General features: G+C 42.9%; 1 protein-coding gene across 1 annotated transcript in view; it reads left to right on the top strand.

Annotated features, from left to right (window-relative positions):
* Positions 1–1,373: 1,373 nt before the first annotated feature.
* Positions 1,374–25,556, top strand: part of FDXR (ferredoxin reductase) — a 197,760-nt gene continuing 173,577 nt past the window's right edge. The window contains exons 1-4 of the mRNA XM_069200092.1: positions 1,374–1,852; positions 2,715–2,824; positions 16,472–16,567; positions 20,169–20,291. Coding sequence (XP_069056193.1) covers positions 1,780–1,852; positions 2,715–2,824; positions 16,472–16,567; positions 20,169–20,291 — 402 coding nt within the window. The 5' untranslated portion in view covers positions 1,374–1,779. The remainder of the gene's footprint in view (positions 1,853–2,714; positions 2,825–16,471; positions 16,568–20,168; positions 20,292–25,556) is intronic.

Genomic DNA, 25,556 nt, shown 5'->3' with positions numbered 1-25,556 from the left:
CTATTTCTTCTGTGGCTGATTCGGTTGTTAATATGCTTTAAACAAGCATAATAGGAGCCTCTGTTCTTGTAATAAAAGTCAGATTTTCCTAGCTTTAGTGAAGGAAAGTCTAGATTTTATTAAAGACACGGAGGCGAGTATTATCCCACCGCTTTTATTAACCCACCCTTTCTTTTTCAGTGCCGGCTCCCCCTGCACCACTCGCTTCATCTTGAAGATGCCGATTCTGTGTGTAAGACCCTTCCTCGGGAAGATCTTTCTTCTGTCATTTCCCACGATCATCGGTTAACGCTTTCCAGATGTTGTGATAACCACCTGAAGCCGTCTCCTCCGTCTTCCCTGGACTTTGCTAAAGACTTTTTCACGTTATTAATGGCTTTTTCCGTTATTTTGGTTATTATTCCTTTATTCCGTCCGCTTTGATCTGCTCCTGCAAGAAAAGAGGACTTGCTGTTCGCAGTTAATATAGTTATTGAGAATGGGCGTTTACTATTGGTTGTTGTTTGTGACATCATCAATGACATCTCTTCTCCATGTTTCATGGGATATGTAGTTCTCGTTTTTATGTTATGTTGGCTGCTATTCTAATAAAGCAAGAAAAGGAAGCATAATACTCGTCTCCGTGTCTTTAATAAATTCTAGACTTTCCTTCACTAAAGCTAGGAAAATCTGAATTATAATAACACTTCTTTACATATCTAAAACTTCAAACATTCTACTTAAATGTATAAAGGAGTCTGTAAGCAGGCACATAATGAAAACAGAAGCAACGTAAGTGAGACTTGTCACAGCGCTCACCACACTAGAGTTAATAGCATGGCTGGCTTTAAGGCGATGTGACTGATGCTGCATGAGAAGTAACTCTTCGAAAAAAAAAAATTTTGCTTGATCACCCTCATTAGTGGTGAGCTGTAACATTCACTTGAATCCTGTCTCATAATTTAGATGACGGCAGTCACCGACACAAAAGAAGGGCTGCACAGAGCTATTCCACGGGCTTATGAGACACCCCCCTAAAATCAGAAGGTAGTGAAGCTAGCTGTCCCAAACCATGTTAGGGCATACATGAATACGTATCTGTTATAGAAAAACACAATGAAAATTGCTATTGAATCCGCCATTCGAAATCATATTTAGCGAACGAGCAAACTATTTTAAAAGGGATTAATAACCTAGCAATGAACCAGTATATGTTTCGCGCTTTTCCATACGTCGGTAAATGGTAAAAGGCCAGACAAAAGTATTTTTTTGTCGATAAATGTATTTTGCGGAACAGCTATAGAGAACCGTAAAAGTACTTGTCTCAGCAGCATGGCGCCCAGCACAAGTACGTTCGTATAAGAAGTTAGCGCTCCAGCTGTGCTGAGCTCTGCGTAGAACAGGTCGGATCAGAGTTTTGCGGCTATTTATTTAATAACAACAGGTCAGGAGAGGAGACCAATGGGAAATCTGAGTTCTCTGGTAGAGGCTACTGTAAATTTAAGTCTTACTTTTCTTTCTACCGTTTTTTTAGTTCTGAAATATCTGTGTGCTCTTTGGAAATGGTCATGGAATTATATGGTCTGCCTCCGTTATCTTGGGGTCAGGGTCTGTCGAAATGTCGTGCATTGGGAGGAGCATGGGATGGAAGGAGGGGTGTCCTTGAATGAAACTCGCTAAGCCCCGCCCAGAGAAGGTTTGACATGGAGCCGGTGTACTGCCTCCGAATGGGAAGTCTACGCAAGCGTCTACTGTAGTCACTATTGAACCCCCTCTCATTCTGCCCCATTTAACAGCAAGATGTTTCCGCGGTGCTTAAGATGCAGCATCTTCTTGCAACCTCTGCAGCTGAGTGCTTGTTCCAGTCCTGCAGGTAAGGGGACTCTGCAACTTCGTAAACTAAAAGATGACAGAGCAAATAGAGAGAGCAACTGCAACTTGGTAAAGGAGGGAAACGTTGAGTTAACAGGCTCATAAATTGTGCAAAATAAGTATTTGGGCAGAGAAAGGGTTCCATTGATTCAACCGTCTCACAAACAAAACACACGCACCGTAATCATGTTTCTATTTATATGTACAACTTTCTTCTGTTATTCTCTTTAAATATTTTTCCTCTTCCCATCAAACCTAAACAGATTTTTCAATGGAAATCGCGCTTCATCCATTTGTTTTAATTTAAAGCTTGGCATCGAGCCGTTTCCAATGTTAGTTTATGAGGAGAAATCATAATGTGCTTATCATTTTGCGGGTTATTGAACATAGGCTTCAGCTTTTCAAATGCATCTACGTTTCATCAGTGATTGGCCTACCCATGATGTTCATGCATTACTCCAACGTCTTTGATCATAAATTGAAAGAGTTCTTGAAACCTGTTCATGGTGAAATAGCACTTCTCAGGGATAGCAAGTAGATGCAATGGGTGTCATAGTCTAGTGTTCCGGGGAACACCCACATGTGCATGGAACTGGGAGAGTGGCACAAACACTGGAAGGTGGAAAATGTAATATTTAGGGTTAGAAGGAATTGAGAGCTGGTGTGTAGACAGGACAGAGATGTTGTGCGCTCTTCATTGTCAGAAACGCTCGTGGACCAGAATTTCAGGTCAGAGACCCATTTCTTGCAGGACGTGTGCGTGGTGGGATAGCAAAGTAAGTGATTTGTATGGCATCTGAAATGTCTGTATCTGTACCCATATGTTTTTTCTGACACTTGTGATTGAAAACAACTTTTGTTAGTTCTGAATCCAGGACTGAGAAGGACACTCTGCACAACCTTAGACTCGCCGAAAGTGTGCATTGTAGGCAGTGGACCAGCAGGCTTTTACACTGCACAGCACCTCCTGAAGGTACGTGTCCCCCGAGTTTTGGTGTAACAGATTATAGCATTCTTCCAAATGTTAGAGAATGATACACACTAATACTCTACAGCAGTGGTTCCCCACCTGTTGACTTTTGTGGACCTCACTTTATCATTACTGGAGCCCGGGGATCCCCAATGAATCATTATTGGATTCCGGGAACCCCCACTGAGTCATTACTGAAACCTGGGGACCTAATCTGTTAATATTATTAAATTTTCTAAACAGTTGCTGATCCCTTGAGAAGGCTTTGCGGACCCCTGGAGGTCCTTGAACCACAGGTTGGGAACCACTGCTCTACAGCTCCTGCCATCCGCCATGAAACATTTAGCTGATACTGCAGATCGCCTAACCAATTTCCATTCTTCAGCGGTCATTTATTTCATGAGACATAACCTCGCTTCTCCCAAAGAGGCTTTACAGGCTGTGGCCAGACTGACCACAGACTCAAGAAAGTTTGATCACATCTGCAAACATTATTTTTCTTATTTTTTTGTGTTTGTCTATTAGTATTTAACATAATACACAGCAATACAAGGGGACACATAGCTGTTTTTTTGCCAGTACACCAAAGTTACATAGGACCTGATTACGACATTGCTGCAGAGAGGATGCCACTGTCATACTGGTGGCGCCCCCTCCCTATTACATCTTCCTGAAATCCACCATCTGCATGTCTCATCTCTTACCTCTTCAGCACTCACTTTTCACACTCTCCTGCATGTACTTCCTCACATCTCCTACGTTTTATCATCCACAAACACACAATGCACCCACTTGTGTTTGCACTAAATTCATGTTTACTTTCAATTTATCAATATTCTATCACCTGTGTACCTTCTAAATACACAATTGAATAGAAACCCAATTGCAATGGACACGCATGGCTATTCTTCTGTGCGTTCTTCAGAGAAACCAAGGACTGGATGTCCATGTATTCTGAACACCTTTTTGACCCGCTGACAGGCACTGTGAGAAACTTGCGTTGGCTTAATTATCTGCAGTATCCCATGGTAATAATCACTGGGAGGCGACTCCGCTTAATGCAGTGATACTCAAAGTATGGCCTGTGGGCTGCATGTGGCCCTTCTGACCTTTAGATATGGCCCCTGGTCAACAGCAGCCCTCGGCTGCTGTTTACTCGAATCAGCCTTAATATAAAACAGATGTTAAATAAACGGGCAAGCATTTGTTTTCAGGTTAATTGAAATTAGAGAGGAAGTAACTAAGGTTTCCTACACCACTTAACTTTGGAACACTTTCATTTTTTAAGACATCTTGCAACAGTCGTATTAAAATATGATGAATTTAGGTCAATATAAGAAACATTCATGCTTCTCTCCACCCCCACCGATTAAAATCGCAATAGTGAACTAAGGAGCAAGTCAGTTGTTATATGCACTCTCTGGGTTGTTGTTGTACATGGACAACATTATAGTTTATTAAATCATACTCAACAAAAGGTTTTGTACTGCGCATATCTTGAAGTTGGGTATTTCAAAGTCCTCTTGTATGTGATAGCGAAGAAAAAGGAGAGAAAGTGAAATAAAACAATGTCCTAGAATCACACAATTTGGTCAAGTGGGGCATCTGGGATTGATCCCAGGTTTTCTGGTTTCACATTGTGCAATTCAGGAACTAGATGTACATGCTTCACTTCTCCTACACCCACCTTACAGACTCCCAACACCTCCCCACCACTCCCACCACTCTGCTGTCATCCATGCTGCCCTTGGCCACACCACAGAACAAACCTTTTGGCCCTTGGCAAAATGTTTGCGAGTACCTATGACCTAATGTATGCACTATACAATAGTAATATGCTGGACATAAAACTACAGAAACAGAACATCATGGAAAAAAACAAATACTCTTAGGCTCTTAGGGAATGCAAGATTAAGTAAGCCATTTGGAATCTAAACAAGAAGCGAATTCCTTACACGGCTTGCCTTATTTTTTTTGTTTTTTTGCATTCTTTGTGCAGAAACCGTTCACTGTTTTTGATTGTAAACTTAAGGGCATGAATATAGGGCTTGATGGGGGCAAGTTTCAATGTCCTTTTTTTATTACTGTCTAGTTTGAGACCCAGAGTGACCAGACTCACATAAAGCCCCCAGTGCTTGTAATGCCTATCATATTATGACCTTGGATCGGGTGGGATTGTTTTTTCAAATATTTTCAGCTGCTTGTTGCAATAAGACAAATCTTTGAGCCAGTCGCTCAGTTGGTGCAGGGCCTGACTCCAGCATTTAGCCACTTCTCATTTGGTAACCTTAAGGATCCATGACTCCACATTTCCTTACATTTACTGTTATGTTTTTTAACAAGCCCAAGCAAAGCAATTTCTAGTTCCAGTGATATGGGTATGACAATCATTGTGCTAGTTGACCCTATATGACTTAGCTTACAGGGGGCATAACTTTGCATTTGGGGCAACACATTGCCTGCTCTTGGAATCTTCAATGAGCCTACACTGCAGCAGACATGAATGGGTATGATAAACTCTGTAAATGTAGTTAAAGTGCATTATTTTATTTCTGCTATTCAGTGATAAAGGCCCTAGTTTGTGCGCAGTAATATTTTCATCTTCGGATATTTGTCCTCATCAGTCCTCATCTCCGAAACATGTTCTACTGAATTAGCAACCCATTAAGGCACAAAGTATTTGTAAGTTAACTCACAATACTTACAAGGCAATCCATTCTGGATATCCATCCTATCTAGTCCTGAAATTAGTCATCTTAGGTGGGCATTGTCAGCTTTAGGTTCCATAAGTTAATTAAATAGTTCACCACAGAGCATGATTATAATAAGCATGTGACTCAAGCGTGGGTACTTTCGAGTGAATTCCCATATTACTCCTAGCTTCTCTCATACTACCTTTACAGACAGCAGAACGGACAAAGGCTCCAGAGCATTTGATGACATCCCAAATACTTATTGCACTGAATTGGATACTGTAGGAAAGTGCCTCTTTTGACAATGTCACCCCCCACTTTTTACCTGGTCTATGGTGTAATTTCAACTGAAAATGCACTGGATTCCTGCTAACCATGTCCCCAGTGCCAGATCTCTTTCCCCAAAATTGCACAGTCATTTTCCCAATTTTCAAAATCTTTAGCACCCACTGTAAATACCTAGTAAATGGTACCCCTGTTACCTAGGGTCAAGTGTACTAAAGAGCATCACTGAGGGCTGCAGTACGAAATGTGCCACTCTAAGGGACCCATCACCAAGCACATGCCAGGCTGCCATTGCAGGCTGCGTATCAACAAAAGTGAAAACACAACATGGGACACAGCCTGTGTGCCATGTCCCCTAACACACCATGCAATATATGTAAGTCACTCCTCTAGCAGGCCTTACAGCCCTAAGGCAGGGGCATTATATTACATGTGAGGGCATATCTGAACAAGCAGATATGCCCGTACTATGTCTTTGTCGATTCTCATATAGTAAGCGTCCAGGGAAGCCATTTTGAATACATGTGCAGGGCACTGGTGAATGCGAGTACCCTAGTTATGGCTTCACTGAAAATGTTTGGTATCAAACATCTCATATTGGTGAGCCCACAGTGATGACAGTGTTGGATTCACCAGACCCTGCACACAAGAGGGCTAGTTGGAGGTGGCCCCTGAAAACCTACAAACTACTGGTGTGTTCACTGACTGGTCCTAACCAGTTGAGCCACCCTAGCCATTTTTCTGACCTCTCCCCCCCAAGATGAGAGCCAGTGCTTTTGAGGGCCAAAGACAAAAGCCTGCACTGTGTGGGGGTGTTAACACCTCACCCAGGCAGGATGGACATTCCAGGACGGGAAGCTTCAAAGGCCTAGACGCCGTTGTAATGTGACCCAGGTCTCTCCAGATGGCGGAAATGACTGACTTCCCTGTCCTGACCTCACTTTTTGCATCAGAACAGGCAGGAAAATTAGGTAGATTTGATGGTGTGCCCACTTCATGCCAGTACCACGAATAAGGTGGACGAGCTGAAGTGGATGCAACTTTTTAAATTCCCCCATCTTTGTTTGGAAGGAATTAGGTCACTGGGATTAGGTTTATGCCCACTTCCCAGTGTAAGTGGTCATAGAAAGGGTGTGGTCACCCTAAAGTTGGGCAAACGATTGGCTGCCACCTGGCACTCCCTGTAACACCCCTAAATTGAGTATTTAAGTGCTCCCCCGAGCACTAGAACTCAGATTCTTACGACCTTAGAAGAAAAGGACAAAGAAGAGATGCACTCACAGAAGATTGGAATATGAAGCAGCTGGCCTGGAACAAACCACGCCAACCAGTCTGCACTCCTAGACCGACTCTGCACCAGAATACACTTCACCCTGCAGATGAACCTGTAGAAATCTGGGAGGACTGCCTGCCTTCGAAAAAGACTCAAGTCTCCCATGAGCAGTGGACATGCTGTCCAACCAACTCCAAGGAAAGGACTCTGCAGCCCCCAGAACCACAAAGACCCAACACCTGAAGTCACCACTGCACCCATCATCCTCGACCCAGGTGAAGCCAACCACCAGTGCCAACAAGGTTCCCCAGCTGTCCAGAGTCCAAGTCCTTTGTGGTTTCACCCCTCCTGGACTCCCTGAAGTCGTCTGCAGCCTGTTCATGCAGGTCCCCCTCCCCACAGCTTCGGAGGTGAGAGAAACCTAATGCCTTAAAGAACCACTGCACCTGTTGCCGCCAACCTGAGTTGAAGTGGACCCCTGGTGTCAACAACAACCCCCAGCTCTCCTGAGTTCGGGTCCACTGTGGTTTCGCCCCCTCCTGGACTCCACGACGACGCCTGCAGCCTCAGACCACAGGACCCCACAACCACTAGTGCTCCAGGACAAGTAAACCCAACGCCAAAGGACACCCCTGCATCCATTGCCCCATGGGCGTTTGGGAAGAGGACCAAAGGTGCATCTACGTCCGTGAGCATTGCATCCCTTCCTGGCATCAGGTCATCATTTTGTGGTGCGTTTAAAAAAATATATATATTATTTCATTATTGCCCCTCATCCTGAAGGGCATATAGCATGGTCTTTTGCTCTCAGCAGGGCTCGAAAAATCTATTTGCCCACTCGCTACAGCAAGTCATATTTTGTCAGGTTGAGCTATTTTTAGGTCCTACTCGCCTCTTCTGGCAGTTGACAAGTGTAAGGAAATGCCTCCTTGGCATGGTTGCCCCCTGACTTTTTGCCTTTGCTGATGCTATGTTTACAATTGAAAGTGTGCTGAGGCCTGCTAACCAGGCCCCAGCACCAGTGTTCTTTCCCTAACCTGTACTTTTGTATCCACAATTGGCAGACCCTGGCATCCAGATAAGTCCCTTGTAACTGGTACTTCTAGTACCAAGGGCCCTGATGCCAAGGAAGGTCTCTAAGGGCTGCAGCATGTCTTATGCCACCCTGGAGACCTCTCACTCAGCACAGACACACTGCTTACCAGCTTGTGTGTGCTAGTGAGGACAAAACGAGTAAGTCGACATGGCACTCCCCTCAGGGTGCCATGCCAGCCTCTCACTGCCTATGCAGTATAGGTAAGACACCCCTCTAGCAGGCCTTACAGCCCTAAGGCAGGGTGCACTATACCATAGGTGAGGGTACCAGTGCATGAGCATGGTACCCCTACAGTGTCTAAACAAAACCCTAGACATTGTAAGTGCAGGGTAGCCATAAGAGTATATGGTCTGGGAGTCTGTCAAACACGAACTCCACAGCACCATAATGGCTACACTGAAAACTGGGAAGTTTGGTATCAAACTTCTCAGCACAATAAATGCACACTGATGCCAGTGTACATTTTATTGTAAAATACACCACAGAGGGCACCTTAGAGGTGCCCCCTGAAACTTAACCGACTATCTGTGTAGGCTGACTAGTTTTAGCAGCCTGCCACAAACCGAGACATGTTGCTGGCCCCATGGGGAGAGTGCCTTTGTCACTCTGAGGCCAGTAACAAAGCCTGCACTGGGTGGAGATGCTAACACCTCCCCCAGGCAGGAATTGTCACACCTGGCGGTGAGCCTCAAAGGCTCACCTCCTTTGTGCCAACCCAGCAGGACACTCCAGCTAGTGGAGTTGCCCGCCCCCTCCGGCCAGGCCCCACTTTTGGCGGCAAGGCCGGAGAAAATAATGAGAAAAACAAGGAGGAGTCACTGGCCAGTCAGGACAGCCCCTAAGGTGTCCTGAGCTGAGGTGACTCTAACTTTTAGAAATCCTCCATCTTGCAGATGGAGGATTCCCCCAATAGGGTTAGGATTGTGACCCCCTCCCCTTGGGAGGAGGCACAAAGAGGGTGTACCCACCCTCAGGGCTAGTAGCCATTGGCTACTAACCCCCCAGACCTAAACACGCCCTTAAATTTAGTATTTAAGGGCTACCCTGAACCCTAGAAAATTAGATTCCTGCAACAAGAAGAAGGACTGCCCAGCTGAAAACCCCTGCAGCGGAAGACCAGAAGACGACAACTGCCTTGGCTCCAGAAACTCACCGGCCTGTCTCCTGCCTTCCAAAGATCCTGCTCCAGCGACGCCTTCCGAAGGGACCAGCGACCTCGACATCCTCTGAGGACTGCCCCTGCTTCGAAAAGACAAGAAACTCCCGAGGACAGCGGACCTGCTCCAAGAAAAGCTGCAACTTTGTTTCCAGCAACTTTAAAGATCCCTGCAAGCTCCCCGCAAGAAGCGTGAGACTTGCAACACTGCACCCGGCGACCCCGACTCGACTGGTGGCGATCCAACACCTCAGGAGGGACCCCAGGACTACTCTGATACTGTGAGTACCAAAACCTGTCCCCCCTGAGCCCCCACAGCGCCGCCTGCAGAGGGAATCCCGAGGCTTCCCCTGACCGCGACTCCTTTGAACCTAAAGTCCCGACACCTGGGAGAGACCCTGCACCCGCAGCCCCCAGGACCTGAAGGACCGGACTTTCACGGGAGAAGTGACCCCCAGGAGTCCCTCTCCCTTGCCCAAGTGGAGGTTTCCCCGAGGAATCCCCCCCCTTGCCTGCCTGCAGCGCTGAAGAGATCCCGAGATCTCTCATAGACTAACATTGCGAACCCGACGCGTGTTTCTACACTGCACCCGGCCGCCCCCGCGCCGCTGAGGGTGAAATTTCTGTGTGGACTTGTGTCCCCCCCGGTGCCCTACAAAACCCCCCTGGTCTGCCCTCCGAAGACGCGGGTACTTACCTGCAAGCAGACCGGAACCGGGGCACCCCCTTCTCTCCATTCTAGCCTATGTGTTTTGGGCACCACTTTGGACTCTGCACCTGACCGGCCCTGAGCTGCTGGTGTGGTGACTTTGGGGTTGCTCTGAACCCCCAACGGTGGGCTACCTTGGACCAAGAACTGAGCCCTGTAAGTGTCTTACTTACCTGGTTAATCTAACCAATACTTACCTCCCCTAGGAACTGTGAAAATTGCACTAAGTGTCCACTTTTAAAACAGCTATTTGTCAATAACTTGAAAAGTATACATGCAATTTTGATGATTTGAAGTTCCTAAAGTACTTACCTGCAATACCTTTCGAATGAGATATTACATGTAGAATTTGAACCTGTGGTTCTTAAAATAAACTAAGAAAAGATATTTTTCTATATAAAAACCTATTGGCTGGATTTGTCTCTGAGTGTGTGTACCTCATTTATTGTCTTGTGTATGTACAACAAATGCTTAACACTACTCCTTGGATAAGCCTACTGCTCGACCACACTACCACAAAATAGAGCATTAGTATTATCTATTTTTACCACTATTTTACCTCTAAGGGGAACCCTTGGACTCTGTGCATGCTATTCCTTACTTTGAAATAGCACATACAGAGCCAACTTCCTACAACAAGGAACCAGTGTTCTGTTTAGTCAGAAAGTGAAGGAGCAATAAGGATGCCTTTAAATCATGTTCTTGTCTCATTTGCTCTGTGTTCAGAGACAGAGGTCAAAAGTCAAATTATCTTTTTTTCCTTTTGACTACCGAGTTCCAGGATTTTGTAAGGTGAACTCTCTGACCTGCTGTAAAAAGTGTGAAATAAAAGGCTGTAGGGAATTGGTCTTTAAACCTTTTTAATAGGATGAAAACAAATCAGAACACTTACTTGCTGATGTGCAATGATAAGTGTTTTCTAAAACCCAATTTTCACATATTATTGTTAAAACTATGTAGTGTATTATCAGTGAAGCTGGAAGTTAGTGGGGAAGTTTTTCATGCCATTTCTTGGAAATTTCCTGCTGTAAATGACAGTGTGCTATCACATCATGCTTTAGTAATGTATTTTTCAAAAGTGAGTGTTTTAAAATAAACTGAGAAACACTCCTGTTTCGATGGCAATGTTATTAGTAAACTGAGCGACAAGTCATGGATCATGTGGGCTAGATTCTCAATTTATAGGGAGGAATTGTTTAGTGTAATTAATTAAACAAGAGGGTTTTTTTGTACGGCAGGAATGCTGAACGCACATATTTGAAGGTGCACTCATGAGAATGAAGAAAAAGGTGACTGTAAAATAAAATATTTGCCTAGGATCACACAATATGAGGCGAATTTACAGGTCAGGTACATTACAGTTAGGTCGAGTATATTATTCTTGTTACTGGACCTGCAGGTCTTGCAGCATTTTCTATGAATTTTCGAGGCCTGCCCTCATTTTTGAAAGTCTACAGCCTATTTTTTTGATTGATGGACTCCATAGTATTCTACCTTGTCTTTAAATGTGTCAAAGTCAGTAGCCCTGTACTATTTTTTTTCATAAATTCATATCAGGCACGGTACCTATTAGAGACTTGAAATACACTCTGTGATATTATTTTGTAACTTAAATGTTGGCCTTTGTGTTTGTTTATAACTATTTTCTCTGATATCCCGAACTTAAGCAAAGTGTTCTGTACACCGATGTTTTTTCCTGCACTATATACAACTGCTTACAAATAAACATAAATGTAAGGATGACGATGATAAATATGTGAAAATGTACTTTGCATCTTTTTTAAAATAGTTTTGATTCCAAATTCGCATCAATTGCGAAACCATCAGATTATCTATAGTAGTGTTTTGCAGGTGTGTTCTTAGATCAGAGGGTATCTTAATGCAGCATTCGCAGAGAGTTGTTACCTGATTTCCCTCCCTCACTGACTGACTGGCCATGTACAATGATCAGGAGTTTTGGAAGCCAATTAAGAATTACCTTATAGCTCCGCTTGCCTTAGTCTCTTGTCTCTGGTTTTACATAATGTTTTTGTGATTTATTATAGTCTGATACCGTTGGTATTTTGTCCCAGACATAAAACAGAACACTTATATAAACTGTAATGAGCTCAACACAGCTTGTGTAATATGTTTCTCTGAGTGAGTGCCACTGATAGAAAAACATGGAATAAATGTGATCTGTTCAGCTTTATGTCCTGATCAGTCCTTTGTGACCACTTTTCTAAGTCACTGGGTTCTGGCTAGAGTTTCGGTTAGAAAAACACGAGAAACGTATGTTTGAGAAAAAGGAACAGACAGTATAAACCAAGATGTCAAGCATGTAGTCTAGCATGCGAGGGTCGGGCATCGTACTTGCTAGTTAATGTCGTTTCATACCTCTTGCATATGGATGTGAAAAATGGTGGCCTGTCTAGCTGCATTGTGAGTCAAGTGAAAATGACAATTAAGCAGGGGAGCTAGCTTGGCATTATTTTTATAGAGTTTGGGTTGGGGTTGGAAAATCCATTGTCTGAGAGGGAGCTGGGAAAACAGGCAGTGAATTGTGCTAAGAGGATGGAGAAGAGTGGAAGGGGATGAATATTGTTTTTACTGGGGAGGCCGTATGTCAAGCAGTGGAGTAGGCCTGAACTTCTTTGACAAGGAAGGAGCATTTAACCCGGAACTAACCATTCCCCTAGCCCAAACTTCTCATGGCCCTTTGGAAACTTAACACTGTCCAATGAGCAAGGTCCACGAAGAAAAAAAGAGGAACAGCGACCAATGGTGGCCGGCAGCTTTAGGAGGGAGGGAGGGGGGCGGGCGGGAGGCACACACACTCATTCTTTCACACACGCACGCACATCCATTAACAACACTCATAACATTCAAACTTGCACACACGCACCAAACATTCATTTTAAAAGATCACACACACACTCATTCTTTCACGCACACACTCACATCCATTAACAACACTCCTAACATTCAAACATGCACGCACTCACCAAACATTCATTTTAAAAGATCACACACACATTCATTCTCTCACACACAAACACATACGCACATCCATTAACAACACTCATAACATTCAAACATGCACGCACTCACCAAACATTCATTTTAAAAGAGCTCATACACACACACGCACACTTTACCTTCAGCCTTGGAGGTCCCAGGAGGGTTGGGACTGCTGCCTTCCCTCATTGGCTTCCCAGCCTCGTCAGAGAGTGGGATGGAGTCAGTGAGACTGCTGACCCCAACACACTCTGTAACGAAGTGTCACTGATTGACACTCGCCCTGGGCGCTTCAGTGCTTAAACCTGAAGCGCCCAGGTCTAAGTCAATGGGTGACGATTTCCTCGTCACCCAGGGGAGGGCCTCGAGGCACCTTTGCTGAGCCAAGGAGGTCACGCCCATAGGAGCTGTGACCTCCTCAGCCCAGCAAAGTTCAGCTCAGGCAGCCAGGAGTCTGCACAAATTGCGCATGTCTGCTCCTGGCTGCCTGACCTGAACATGAAGAGTGTCTGTCAGGCTGACCTTTGTTCAGCCTGACAGACACTCTTCATGAGGGGCAAAAGGTGGGGGGGTCGTGACTGACAGCGACTAATAGCACACTTGTCAATTCTTTGTGAGCAAGATGCTTATTGTACTTGACTACCTGCAGTCTCTTGGTTGGTTTTCCTTTATTTCTCCTTTCTTTTGTTATATTTAAACTTTATACCTGTCCAAATATTAATACAATTATATATATTTTGTGGAGCCCCACTAACTCACCACTAAAGGCTTGAAGCCCTAGCCATAGCAGTTTCTAAGATTTGAACCTCAAAACTGTACACAATATTACAGAATCAAGTATACACCAGACAGATACACAGATTATGAAATATTGTATTTAATTCACAAATACAAAAATCTAAATTGTAATTATAAATGGAAAGTTGAAGCTTTTATAAAAAAAATTGTTTAATTGCCAAATGACAAGGCGATTTGCTAGATTCTAGCATATCACTTTGTCTTTTTAGCACTTTTTATCTGTCAGCACATATCAGTGCTTCAGTCGTGGCCACCAGCTGTGTTCTGTTTGATGCACTTGTACTGCTCGCACGATTCAAGCTCTGCTAATATCTCATTTTCTGAGCAGTTGTGGTACTCTTTAATAGGCCCCAGTGGACACTAGGTTATTAACCGCTGGGCTGGACTATTTAGTGGTGCACATAAACAGGAACAAATAATTTATTGAGCGATTTATAGGATTGTCTTCTCAGCATTTACATTTATCTCTCACGTGCTCTCCACTTCTAAATATGAATATATTCTTGTAGATTCATTTTACAATGTGTTTTTTATTTATGTAAGGAAATATAAATGCATAATAATTAGTGTCAGTTAGATTAACACTGCCATTGGCCATTTCAACTTAATTGAAAAGTAAACTGTCTCTCGGAATCCTATATCAAATAACTTTTCGATTGATCTTCAGCCTATTAAAGGGGCATAATGGTGACATTACGTTTTTGTTACTCTTATTGTGTGTATTATGTACGAAGCACAGTTTTCCGTGGGTTGGGGGAGTCTTTGGTACCCATGTTTACATTCCCGCACTTGATGCAGAGATTGACATCCATGGTGGAAATGTATGTTTCTCTTAATTGTTGTTATATTTATGTGTGGGTTGTTTCCCTTGTGTTCGGATGATGTTTTTGTATCCGCCGTCTGTACAATGCTTTGAAGTTGGACACTATGTCAAGAAATTGATTAAATGGAACACAAGGTACATTTTCGCTTAAAGGCTCAGCTCCTGCTTCCTTGGCGAAGAGCAAGGACATCGCAGTGTTTATGCAAAGCTTTCAGTGCCTGTCAGAACACTGGCCTTTCTCCTCTCCGTTAATCTCACCAATACCGAAGACTGTTTTTTTTTTTTTTTTTTTTTAAATATAAAAGGCCTTCATATGTGATAGTGCAGCATTGACGTCTAGCACGTAACGTCCTTTGCTTTGGGTTTGAAGGACGCTAATGCCGGCACATCACTGCCCAGACGGGGTTTCTAAAAATGCCGAAGGACCTTTATGTTGAGCTGTGAGATAAAAGCCAACTATTTTGATAACTGTTACAGGAAATGTCTCCTCATATTCATGGCCAGGGCTGCTCTCTAAATTCCACCAGTCACTGGCCCGAGAAGTGCCAAGGCTGCTATTGCAAGTGCGGTGCCGTCCCATCGCAGGCATTGTTGACTTCAAGTGCCACTAATATCCTATTACGGGTTCCTTCACTGCCATTACTGTGCCCAGTGCCAGTGCTAGTGCTAGTGCTGTCCCAGTACAGGCATTGTTGACCCAAGTGTCAGTACTATTCTATTACAGGCACTGCTAAGGCAAGTGTCAGTGCTGTTCCATCACAGGCACCGCTGTGCCCAGTGACAGTGATGTCCCAGTACATGCATTGTAAACCCAAGCGCCAGTGCTATTCTGTTACAGGCACTGCCATAGCAAGTGCCAGTGCTGTTCCATCACATGCACTGCTGTGCCCAGAGCTAGTGCTGCTGCTATCCTATTACAGCCATTGCTGTGCCCAGTGCCAGTGCTGTTCCATCACAGCCACTGCTCTGCCCAGTGCCAGTGCTGTTCCACTATGGACATTGTTGACCCAAGTGCCAGTGCTATTCTGTTACAGACACTGCTATAGCAAGTGTCCGTGCTATTCCATCACAGGCACTGCTGTGCCCAGTGCCAGGGATGTCCCACTAGAAGCATTATTGACTCGAGGGCCAAGGCTCTCCTATTACAGGCATTGCTGTACTCAGCTCCTGTGCTGTTCCATCACAGGCACTGCTGTGCCCAGTGCCAATGATGTCCGACTGGAAACAGTGCTGACTGAAGGGACAGTGCTAACCTATTACAGGCATTGATGACTCAAGTGCCAGTCCTGTCCCAGTCCTCTGCCAGGCATTGATGTGCCCAGTGCCAGAGCATTGATGACTCTGTGGTAGTGCTAGCCTTGCTGGTTCGGTTGCCAATGGTGTCCCCTTATAGGCCTTGCTAATTCAGGTGCCAGTGCTGTGCCATTATGCGTTGCTCACTCAAGCTGGAGTCTTGTCCTGTGATACCTGGCGTCGCCTCCGATATCAGCGCTGTCCCTTTATTACACATATTGTTGACTCAGGAGCCTGGCTTGCGCTTCCCTTCTTAGGAATTTCTAGTTCAGATGCCTGTACTTTTCCTGTAAATGTACTGCTGTGGCATTATACACATATGTTTTAAGCGCCAGTGCAGTTTCATTATGTTTTGCTGAGCTTTGTTCTTTTTTTTTTTTTAAATGCTTTGTAGTTTTGTGTTATCTCACTTCTGACCTCAATACCAGTGCCGCCCCACTATATGCATTGTTGAGCCAAGTGCTACCAGTTCAAAGCTTTGAAATGTGAACATTATGCGGTGCTTACTGCTTTGCTTTCCATTACAGCACCATAAGAGGGTTCACGTGGATATATACGAGAAGCTGCCTGTCCCCTTTGGCCTTGTGCGCTATGGCGTGGCGCCAGACCACCCCGAGGTGAAGGTAAGCTGTGTAAGACTGGGTAAATACTGCTCGGTGCAGCTGCACCTCAGATAAGTGAGAACAAGTACGTAAACATAGAGTTCCACTTCACGCTTTAGAAAAGATGGACTCTGTTTCTACAATTAATCGCACCATATTTCTCCCACTGAACCAAGTCGACTCGTCTTTCAGGAGGTACTTCAGCTAGCACGTGGGCACCTCAGGCTCAACAGCCCCAAATATCGTGTTCATATTTGTGTGCGAAGGTCTTTCAGTGAGGCTCTCTGTCTTTATCAGGAAGGGAGGATGACTCTGCCCATTTGGTCATTTTTTAAGCGCTCTCCTTCGATTGATCAAACTATTACGAGGGATGGCAGCATGCAGCATTTAAGTCTTACTGAAGTTAACTTATTTCTTGTTACAATGCAGTTGGTCACAGGGTTTCCACTGTAAGAGGTAGACGGTTTTCCCAAATCCTCATTACTGGTTCATGTAGTCCAGAGATCATTAGTCTATCACCTAAAAGATCACTAGCCTTACAGCTTCACACAGACCCTAACCCAAGCATGGACAGCAGGCCCTTATGCTTCTGTGTTGTATAGTGAAAAATAGCCACAGTTGGGGTACAATGGTGCCTTCAAACCTGTGGACCCAAGAGCCAGTGCACCTGCTGCACTGAGAGCTATGTCCCTAAACACGTTTAGCAAAATTTTGAACTTGAAAAGGCTAATCAGATCACAGATATTCAGCTGTTTTTTACACATTTGAGGGCACAGAACCTATAGATCTTCACCTCTCGTCTATTTTTATATTTTCATTTGAAGACAGGATACCCAATTTTACGATCTACGCTTAACTGCAGCAAGGTGATAGGCGCGGAGCAATTCCCACATCATGCAGTGCACTCTGGTAATTATTTGTCCATTGCAAGCCAGTCTAGCTCTTCCCTGGCGCTGCTACGCGATGTTTTTTTTCACGTTCTGAAGTCTATGTTCGGTTTGGGAGAACTCGCAGGAACACCCTGAGGCACAGCATCTATCCTTCCTGAGAGTCACTGGTACTCTGTGCACAGGTGTCAAGTTGTAAGGACACTTGGGACTGGGCCTCTGCAGTAATCCTGGGGAGGACCTTTCACATTGTTTAGAGTGTGTTGGTCTGCCTGCTAGGAAAGATCCTCTGTCAGCCAAGAACCATGATACCACCCGAAGAACACATGAGGGGCACTCCTTCAGCTCCAGTTTAGGGTTGCCAAACTGACCTCTATTTTACCGGACAACCCGATATTTGTATGACAAAACAGGAAAAAAATAGCATGAAAATCATTTAAGTCTGGGATTGTCCACCATTGAAATATACATTTAAATCTAAAAATACAGTTGAAAACTAGTCAAACTAGTTTTATTGATGTGTAGGCTGTGCATAGACCGTTTTTGTTAGGAAAAAGAAACGTAAAAAAAATAACAGCGAATTTTGCACGTACTTCTATCCGCGAAGCAGCAGCTTGCCCTTCCAGAACCCCCAGACATGCACAAATGACCAGTGTTGCTCCCTGAGAAAGGCGGTAACCCTACTCCATTTTCTGGTATTGTCAGGCCCTTGGTTTTTGAGAGAACTTCTCTAAGACTGTACATGTAAATCAGCTCATCAGCATGGTTTAAATTTACTGGGGAGTGAGACGTGAGGGCTGTAATGTCAAGCCACTTTGTACTCGGATCCTAGCGTTTGCTTAAATATACTTAGTGCCCCTTCAAAGTAAGGCCATTTCATTTACTTATTGAAAACTGTCCTTTTTTAAAAGCAACCACCAGGCTTAGACCCTCACTCTTTGCTTGCAGATGTTGTCACTTGAAATAAGTTATAAGCACAGTATGTTGGAAGAAGCTTGCAGTGGTACAGGAGGAATAATCACTTTTAAATGTTCTTTTCATATTTCTCTTTGAGATAATATCTTGCATATATGTTACTTTTGTATAGCTCTCACACAGTCAGTGGACATCGGGTCTCCGCATGTTTGCCTATGCGAGTTCTATCCCGACTGTCCCGATACTCTTAAGCGTAACCGTAACTTGGGCCTGGTCAACAAAGCACTCGCCTAGACTGGCACAATTAGGGCACTATGTTGCTAAGACTTTATTGTTGCAGCAGATTTATTGTTCATTCAGAAAAAGAGAAGGGTGCAAGGCCACACGGACTTCACCTCCCATGTCTTGCTTTCCTACTTAACTTATCATAACCTTTCTACCCCTACTTAACTTGTCATAACCTTTCTACCGTAACCCTAGTAATTTCCTTGGATCACTAAATGCCACCTGCCAGGACAACCATGAACATAGCCGTTCACACATATGAGGAACACCCACCATAAACTCAGTTCTATGAAGGAACATGCATTGAAAGCGTTATCACTACCAACGCAATGAGAATTATAACTACTGCATAATTTCTGTCAAATTAAGTTTATTACGAAAAATTGTAAAATGCTATAATGGGATACCTTACTCCATAAAAGTCGAGAAGTAAATATTATTGGGCTCCCACGAAGTTGTTTCTCTAAACACATGATTGAGGTTCTAGCAATGCTCTGAAGTACTTGAAAGCAGGGTGTGATGGAGAGGTGTAGTCACAGAAATGGATTTATGGGCATTAAAATTTCACTTTAAGTAGTGGGACAAAACTGCTTGCACCATCCATGCTTGTAAATGACCAACCATCTGATCATTGCTAGCACCAGACCTAGGCCGGTTTACACACTAAAACCATTCACTGAGCATCAAAGCTCTGTTGTCTAATCTCTCTACATGCCCCCTCAATATCGCTTCAGCCCGATCACGGGAGACATGTCCGCTTTTAAAGATGTACTTTTAAAAAAAGGCCCCCTAGCCGCTTGTGAAGGAGATGCTAAAGTTAGGCCTCTATTTTTAATTTAAGTGTCTGAAGACAGAACTTTATGACATCAACTAGTCAGAGTGCAGCTGCCAGATCTCTACTATTTCCAAAGCAGGTGCTTGCCAGGGTTTGAGCACCAGGCACACACTCGGAAGTGATGTGGCTGGAGATGATTCTTCGCAGGGACTTTAGCTGATGATGGACTTGCAGCTAGCAATGCCTTGCATATCAAGAAATGTGAAAGCTATTTGGAGCATATGGGACCCGGTTCATAGATCTATTTGTGCATTTTCTAACTTGGGCATGCATGTTTGTTCCATTACAAGGGCTCTCCTAGATGGTTTTAGTCAGACGTTTTTGAAGAAGTTCTTTTAGCTTTATTATCACGTAATTCTGCGGTGTACATTGACGTTTGGAAAAAAGTGATATGGAGGGGAAGCAAGAAAAATACAGTAAATACGGGTTATCCAAGAGCACAAACAAAAACTGAAAGCTAAACCAATTGGCATGGCTATTGGTCTATTCACCAAGCACCAAGGACTTGTGGTGATTAAACCAGGGAATGAACACAGTGTTGTATAGGCATCTATAAATGTGTGAATGACAGGGATATCTAATAGAAGATGTCTAGAGTGGGCCTATTTATGAAATGAATGCGTAGTGAAATAACAATACTTCGCAATACTGAGGTTTGGGGAAAACTCTTACCATTAAATGTCTTGTCTTTCTTCACCAGAATGTTATAAACAGCTTTACTCAGACAGCGCAGTCCGAACGATGTACCTTTTTTGGCAACGTTGTCATTGGTCGGGATGTGACGGTGGAGGAGTTGAAAGAAGCATACCATGCAGTAGTTCTGGTAAGCGTGGGTGTTTAGCATTGTGGAAGAAGAGGTACCAAACAGAAACAACTCTCAACTCTTGAAATGCCGAAATCTCTTGATATGGTCTTCTACGTTGGTGTACAAAACTCAGTGCCAGTATTTTTGTCTGTTTCTGGATTAATTGCCTAACACATTTCAAGCTGTGAGGGAGGTCTATAAATTGAGTACCATTAATTTGGGTGATATTTAGTTACTTCAAATGGTACGGGTTGATAAAAACCGCGTCAGCACGTGACATATGAGAGATTGTTTATTGAAAGTTGACATTGAGCTTTGTGGAAGTATGTAAGGAAGAGCTTATGAGGACACTGATGGCAGGTCTTCCTTATACCATTATCGAGAGAGCTAGTTACAGATCCCAGTTTATTGTGCGGTTTATGAAAGTCCTTTGCGTGGAAACTCCCCCAGACTTATGTCTCCTTAGAATGAATACTCAAAATGGTCGCTTTGTATTTAAAGGGTCGGTGTCTTTACTTTTAATGTGCCATATAGCGATTACATTGATTTCTTTGTGTTACAAGCAAGAAAATACTAACACAGCGCAACATACATAGACTTCACTTGTCTGCTGGGACGTGGAGCTTTATATACACTTTTAATGTGGTTGAGATTCTTGAATTTGAAGTCATTTAGCGCCGCAGATTGACCATCTCCATCATCCCGAGCCTTTTTTTTTAATCTCTTCCCCCTCTTGTTATCCACTCTTCCTCTCGAATTAATTTCTTTGCTGCCCTCACATTTCATAATCCTTTCCACAAGCACTGAGCTTCAGGTTTTCTTACCTGTACTTTTTTCCTTAGTCTGGTGGTTCTCTTTTTCCGTTTTGTTTCGGTATGTGGCATTTTATTTCAACCTTAGTAGCCCATGCACATTGCACTTCATTTATTCTTGACATTGAATTGTTCTGATGTAGACAAACCATTCCCGTCCAGGTGAAATTGTTATGCACTCTCCTGGGTTAGTAGGTTGACCGGGAGAAAATTTATCAGTACACAATGGGAATAGTCTTTCCATTTGTGAAGCTCTAGGTTTTTCCTCTTTTTGACAAATTTGTTTTCTGAGGCTTACTTGGCTTCTGGGCACATTCCGACCGGCCATTGCAAAATGGTTAGACATGGAAACTACTAAGTTAGTAGAGAAGAATGCCCACTTTTGCAGAACTTCTGTCCCCCAAAAAAATGTGGAACAGTGTATCTGTTGTCGACTGAGCAACTAGGAGGCTGCATGCAACTCATAATATTTCTCTGTGCTTCAAGCGCTAATTTATCTTACATATTGTCAAAGAAGTTTGAATCTCTCCTGTAGTCCTGCACCTCGCGTTATGGGTAGGACATGGGGTGATATTTTTATTGCTGAGTTGATCAGACTTTATGCTCCTCAGTTTCCCTGATAAAGTAATGACTAAGCTAAGAAAACTAAGAATAAACTAAGAAAGTGGCGCTAAATAGTAATGCTCTGCTTACTTACTGGTTGTCATCATTACACCAAGTTTGATTGCTCCTAATTTTAGTCCTCCACCCTCCTTTGCTGTCAGAGTATCGATCAAATTTATTATTCCTTTAGTACTAGAGATGGATATTTTAGTGTGGACGTTCAAGTATAGCTGACCCCAAGATTGTGTGACAGCCAATCATTACTGATTGATTGCTAATCCAGTTCCTTACATGGTAGTATATGAACTGATTGTGCAGTAAAAGCTGTACTACAACCTTTACGAGTTAGCATCTCTTTTCATAAACCAGCATCCTACATATTTGCATCCTACTTTCTCCTTGGCCATATACTTATGTTTTTTTTTTAGCATAATAGCTACGTTTAGAATGTTGAAAGTATTGGGGTGGGTAAAGGTAACAGGGATGTGGTCAGCCCAACTCTTATTTGCTGAGGACATTTCTACTATGCAATGCAGGTCATTCAAAAGTTACAATCTGTTTGTTCTCTAACCTCATTATTTCCTCCTGGGAGACTTGTTAAGATTTTCTGTTTTGATGCTTTCCATTGTTCCCTGTATCTTTCCTCCCCATATATTTATTTATTTAGTTGCAGTTTTCTATATCATAAACAAGAACCAGGGAAGAGAGAAACCTTGATAGTTTCACTTGGATTAAACAAAAGAAAGGCAACTTTATTCAGTCAGTAGGCAGCAGCAGAAGAGTAAAAAACCTCTTTGGGAGTGCTGAGTAGGATGTTATGACACACCGTATGACACGCCACCAAAAGGTTAAGGAGTACGAGTTAGGAGGAGTATTCCTTGGTCAGGAGCCATAGAACACTGTCCATGGTCTGTAGCATGACTGTTTCTGCGCTACAGTCAGATCTCATACTAGATTGACACTTAACCCCAGTGGCAACTAAGTGGTTACTGCATTATTGGTTAGTAATTGCAAAAGAGAAGTGTGCCAGAAGGGAGGGTTTTGTTCCTGGAATATAGTTAATGATTGATCTAAGACCCTAAGGTGCTTGCCTGTGTGGGGAACAACATCCCCTAGAGTGGATGCGTTAGATTTTTATGACAGTCAAGAAGCTCTTTTGTGATAGGGCGGATGGACCTGTCCTGTTGGTCACAGAGTGTATATTCTAATTTTTAATGTAGGCAACCCCTTTGGTATCTTGTCTTATGACTGATAGTGAGGATTTAAAAACATTCAAAGGGTTCCACCAGAAGGCCTTCAAGCTTTACATATTTGGTCTTGGGAAGAAAAATGAACTTCTAAATTTTGGTCTACATCTACCTTTGATGTGTTTTTTTTTTTTTGTCCCAGCAACAAGTGCATTGCAGTAGTCCAGTTTGGCTTCCAGAATGGTGCCTGCTAATTTAGCTCTAATCTACCTACATAAGACTGACTGACCCTTTCACAGGGTAGTGAGACACTGTTACGTAGGGCCTGATTTAGATATAGGTGGTGAGAGTAGTCCGTTGCAACCAATGTCAATATGTAGTCATGTTCTTCACTGTGATTTACCGCCAGGTAAAATCTGGCAGTAATGAACAATGAAACCATTTTAATGCGCCCCCCATGCTAGAAGCCTCCCATGCCGAGGGGAGCATTACATTTTTCTTTTCAAAAAGAAAATCCAGTTTCAGGATTTCTTTTTTCAAAAGAAAAAAGAATACTATTTGATTCAAGGCTGCGTTCCTCTGAAGCAACCCTGCCGCAAGCAGTAAAATGCAATGACAGGAACAATGACGGTAGTTCCAGCCAATTCCTTTATAAATGACCACCTGCTTAGTGGTCATTTATAAATTAGAAAGGCAGCCTCTCTACAGTGGGGGAGTGGTAATTTACCCCTTGCCTATTGTGGACCCACAGGTCATCCACCAATATCTAAATCAGGTCCATGGTTTTGGTCTGGCCATTCATTGAAATAATTAAATATGACGCTTTGCATTGTAACTTTTTCCCTGATATTAATGCAATTTTCATTATTCTTTTGTATTCTCAAGTATTTAGTCTGTCGTGATCAGCAAAAACCCTGCTTTTCCTGAATTGAGGCTTACCTAGTTTTCACACATCCATTTGTTTTTAGTTAGCAATATTCGACTAACCCAATTGTAACAGGATGTCAGATATGACCCAGAAACTATGTGGTAAGAAGTATGAGTATTTATTGGAAATAAGTCAGTAAATTGCATTCAATGCACACAATACATTTCTGTGAATCCCCTTGATCCCACGAGGGCCCTCTTCCGGTCACCTTTCTTCCCTGGTTTCTCCACAAATGCTCGGTTTTAGCCCTTCGGAAAATCAAGGAAAATGGGGCTTTAGATAAGGAGTCTTGTTTTGGTTCATATGTCCCGTCACCCACACCTAAACATGATAGTGTGGAGCTGGTTGACCAATATTCAGCAGTGAGTGAAAAGCTATTAGTCACTGTGAGGAAAACAGACCAAAAAACCCCACCACTCTTGTGCTGGGGTGTACACCCGTCTTTCACCACACTTCCCTTTCACTTGGTTTCTCAATTCACTGCGTTTATACGTATATGTATATCTCCTGTTCTCTTCCAATTATGAAAGGCTGTTTATGGCTCTTATAATAAAAGTGGAATGTTAGCAGAATATATGTATTCTTTTATGATTATCATATCCCTCCAAAGTATTTGGATACTTTGTTAACCTAGTTATTGGTTAATATTAGTCATAGAAAGCATTTCTCTCTTTATGTGTGACTAAATCTGTTTTCCTTCCAAATTCTGCATACTCATAAAAAGAAAGTAACTAAAACGTAGTGTCTGATTCCCCTTTTAATAGGCTCATTCACTGTACTATGTAAACCCTATTTAATACAATAAAGAGATGAAACTCTCCTTACCATAAAGATTGAGCCATAAAACATTCCTCTGAATAAATATAAACCCCCTCAGCGTCTCAAAACCCCTGATACAACATGCTGCACACTGCTCACATTGCTCAAATTACCTAGGACTGGCCCATTGAACGACTTCTTTTAAGATTATAAACATTTTCATGCTTTCTTTTAGAATCGCATTTGGCACCCCCTTTCCCTGTAATGTCTTGATTTGTCCAAGAAATCTCAAAAGTAAATTCACACTTTTATGGTTTTCTAGGATTTTTGAATAGCACCGGTTAATTTCATTTCAGCCATTACATCAAGCCTTAGCTGTCTACTTTTATTTTCAGAATAGATTTCTTGTACTATAACCCCTGCATCTCACAGTAACCACTAAAAAAAAAAAATCAGTGTAATATTATTTTAATTCTTTATTACAAAATATAACAAATGTCTATCAAAATGTACCCGAATAATCAATTTGTCATCATAATAAAAACACATATAATTTCAGTTATTTTCATCATATCTACACCAGTCCTCAGATTCATAACCAGTGATACTTTTCTCAATTACATTTTTGCAGTATAATTTATATGTTTCCACTTTTGTTTCTGAACATAATTATTTAGTATAGTAGGCTTTACACTACACGTTGTTTTCCTACAGAAGGGCGTCCTGAGTGAATCATCAAAGATTACAATGAAGTTAAATAGTTCTTACCAAAATACCACTTTAGTCCCTGACCACAGTTTTCATATGACCTTTTTTTAGCAGGATACCTAATAATTATAATATGTGACAGTTCTTTGAATTTAGGGTTGATATTGCTTGTTGACAATGTTTTTCAGCCCTTGGAGCACAGGTGTGCTATTTCCATCATCAAAACACAATAGAGTATGCACCATGTAGTCCATCATTGGCTAGTCTTCAAATTCTGGACCTGTAT

This window comes from Pleurodeles waltl, chromosome 7 (assembly GCF_031143425.1).
Source record: "Pleurodeles waltl isolate 20211129_DDA chromosome 7, aPleWal1.hap1.20221129, whole genome shotgun sequence".
In the NCBI taxonomy this organism is placed as follows: Eukaryota; Metazoa; Chordata; class Amphibia; order Caudata; family Salamandridae; genus Pleurodeles; species Pleurodeles waltl.
This window is presented reverse-complemented; position numbering and strand designations above follow the sequence as displayed.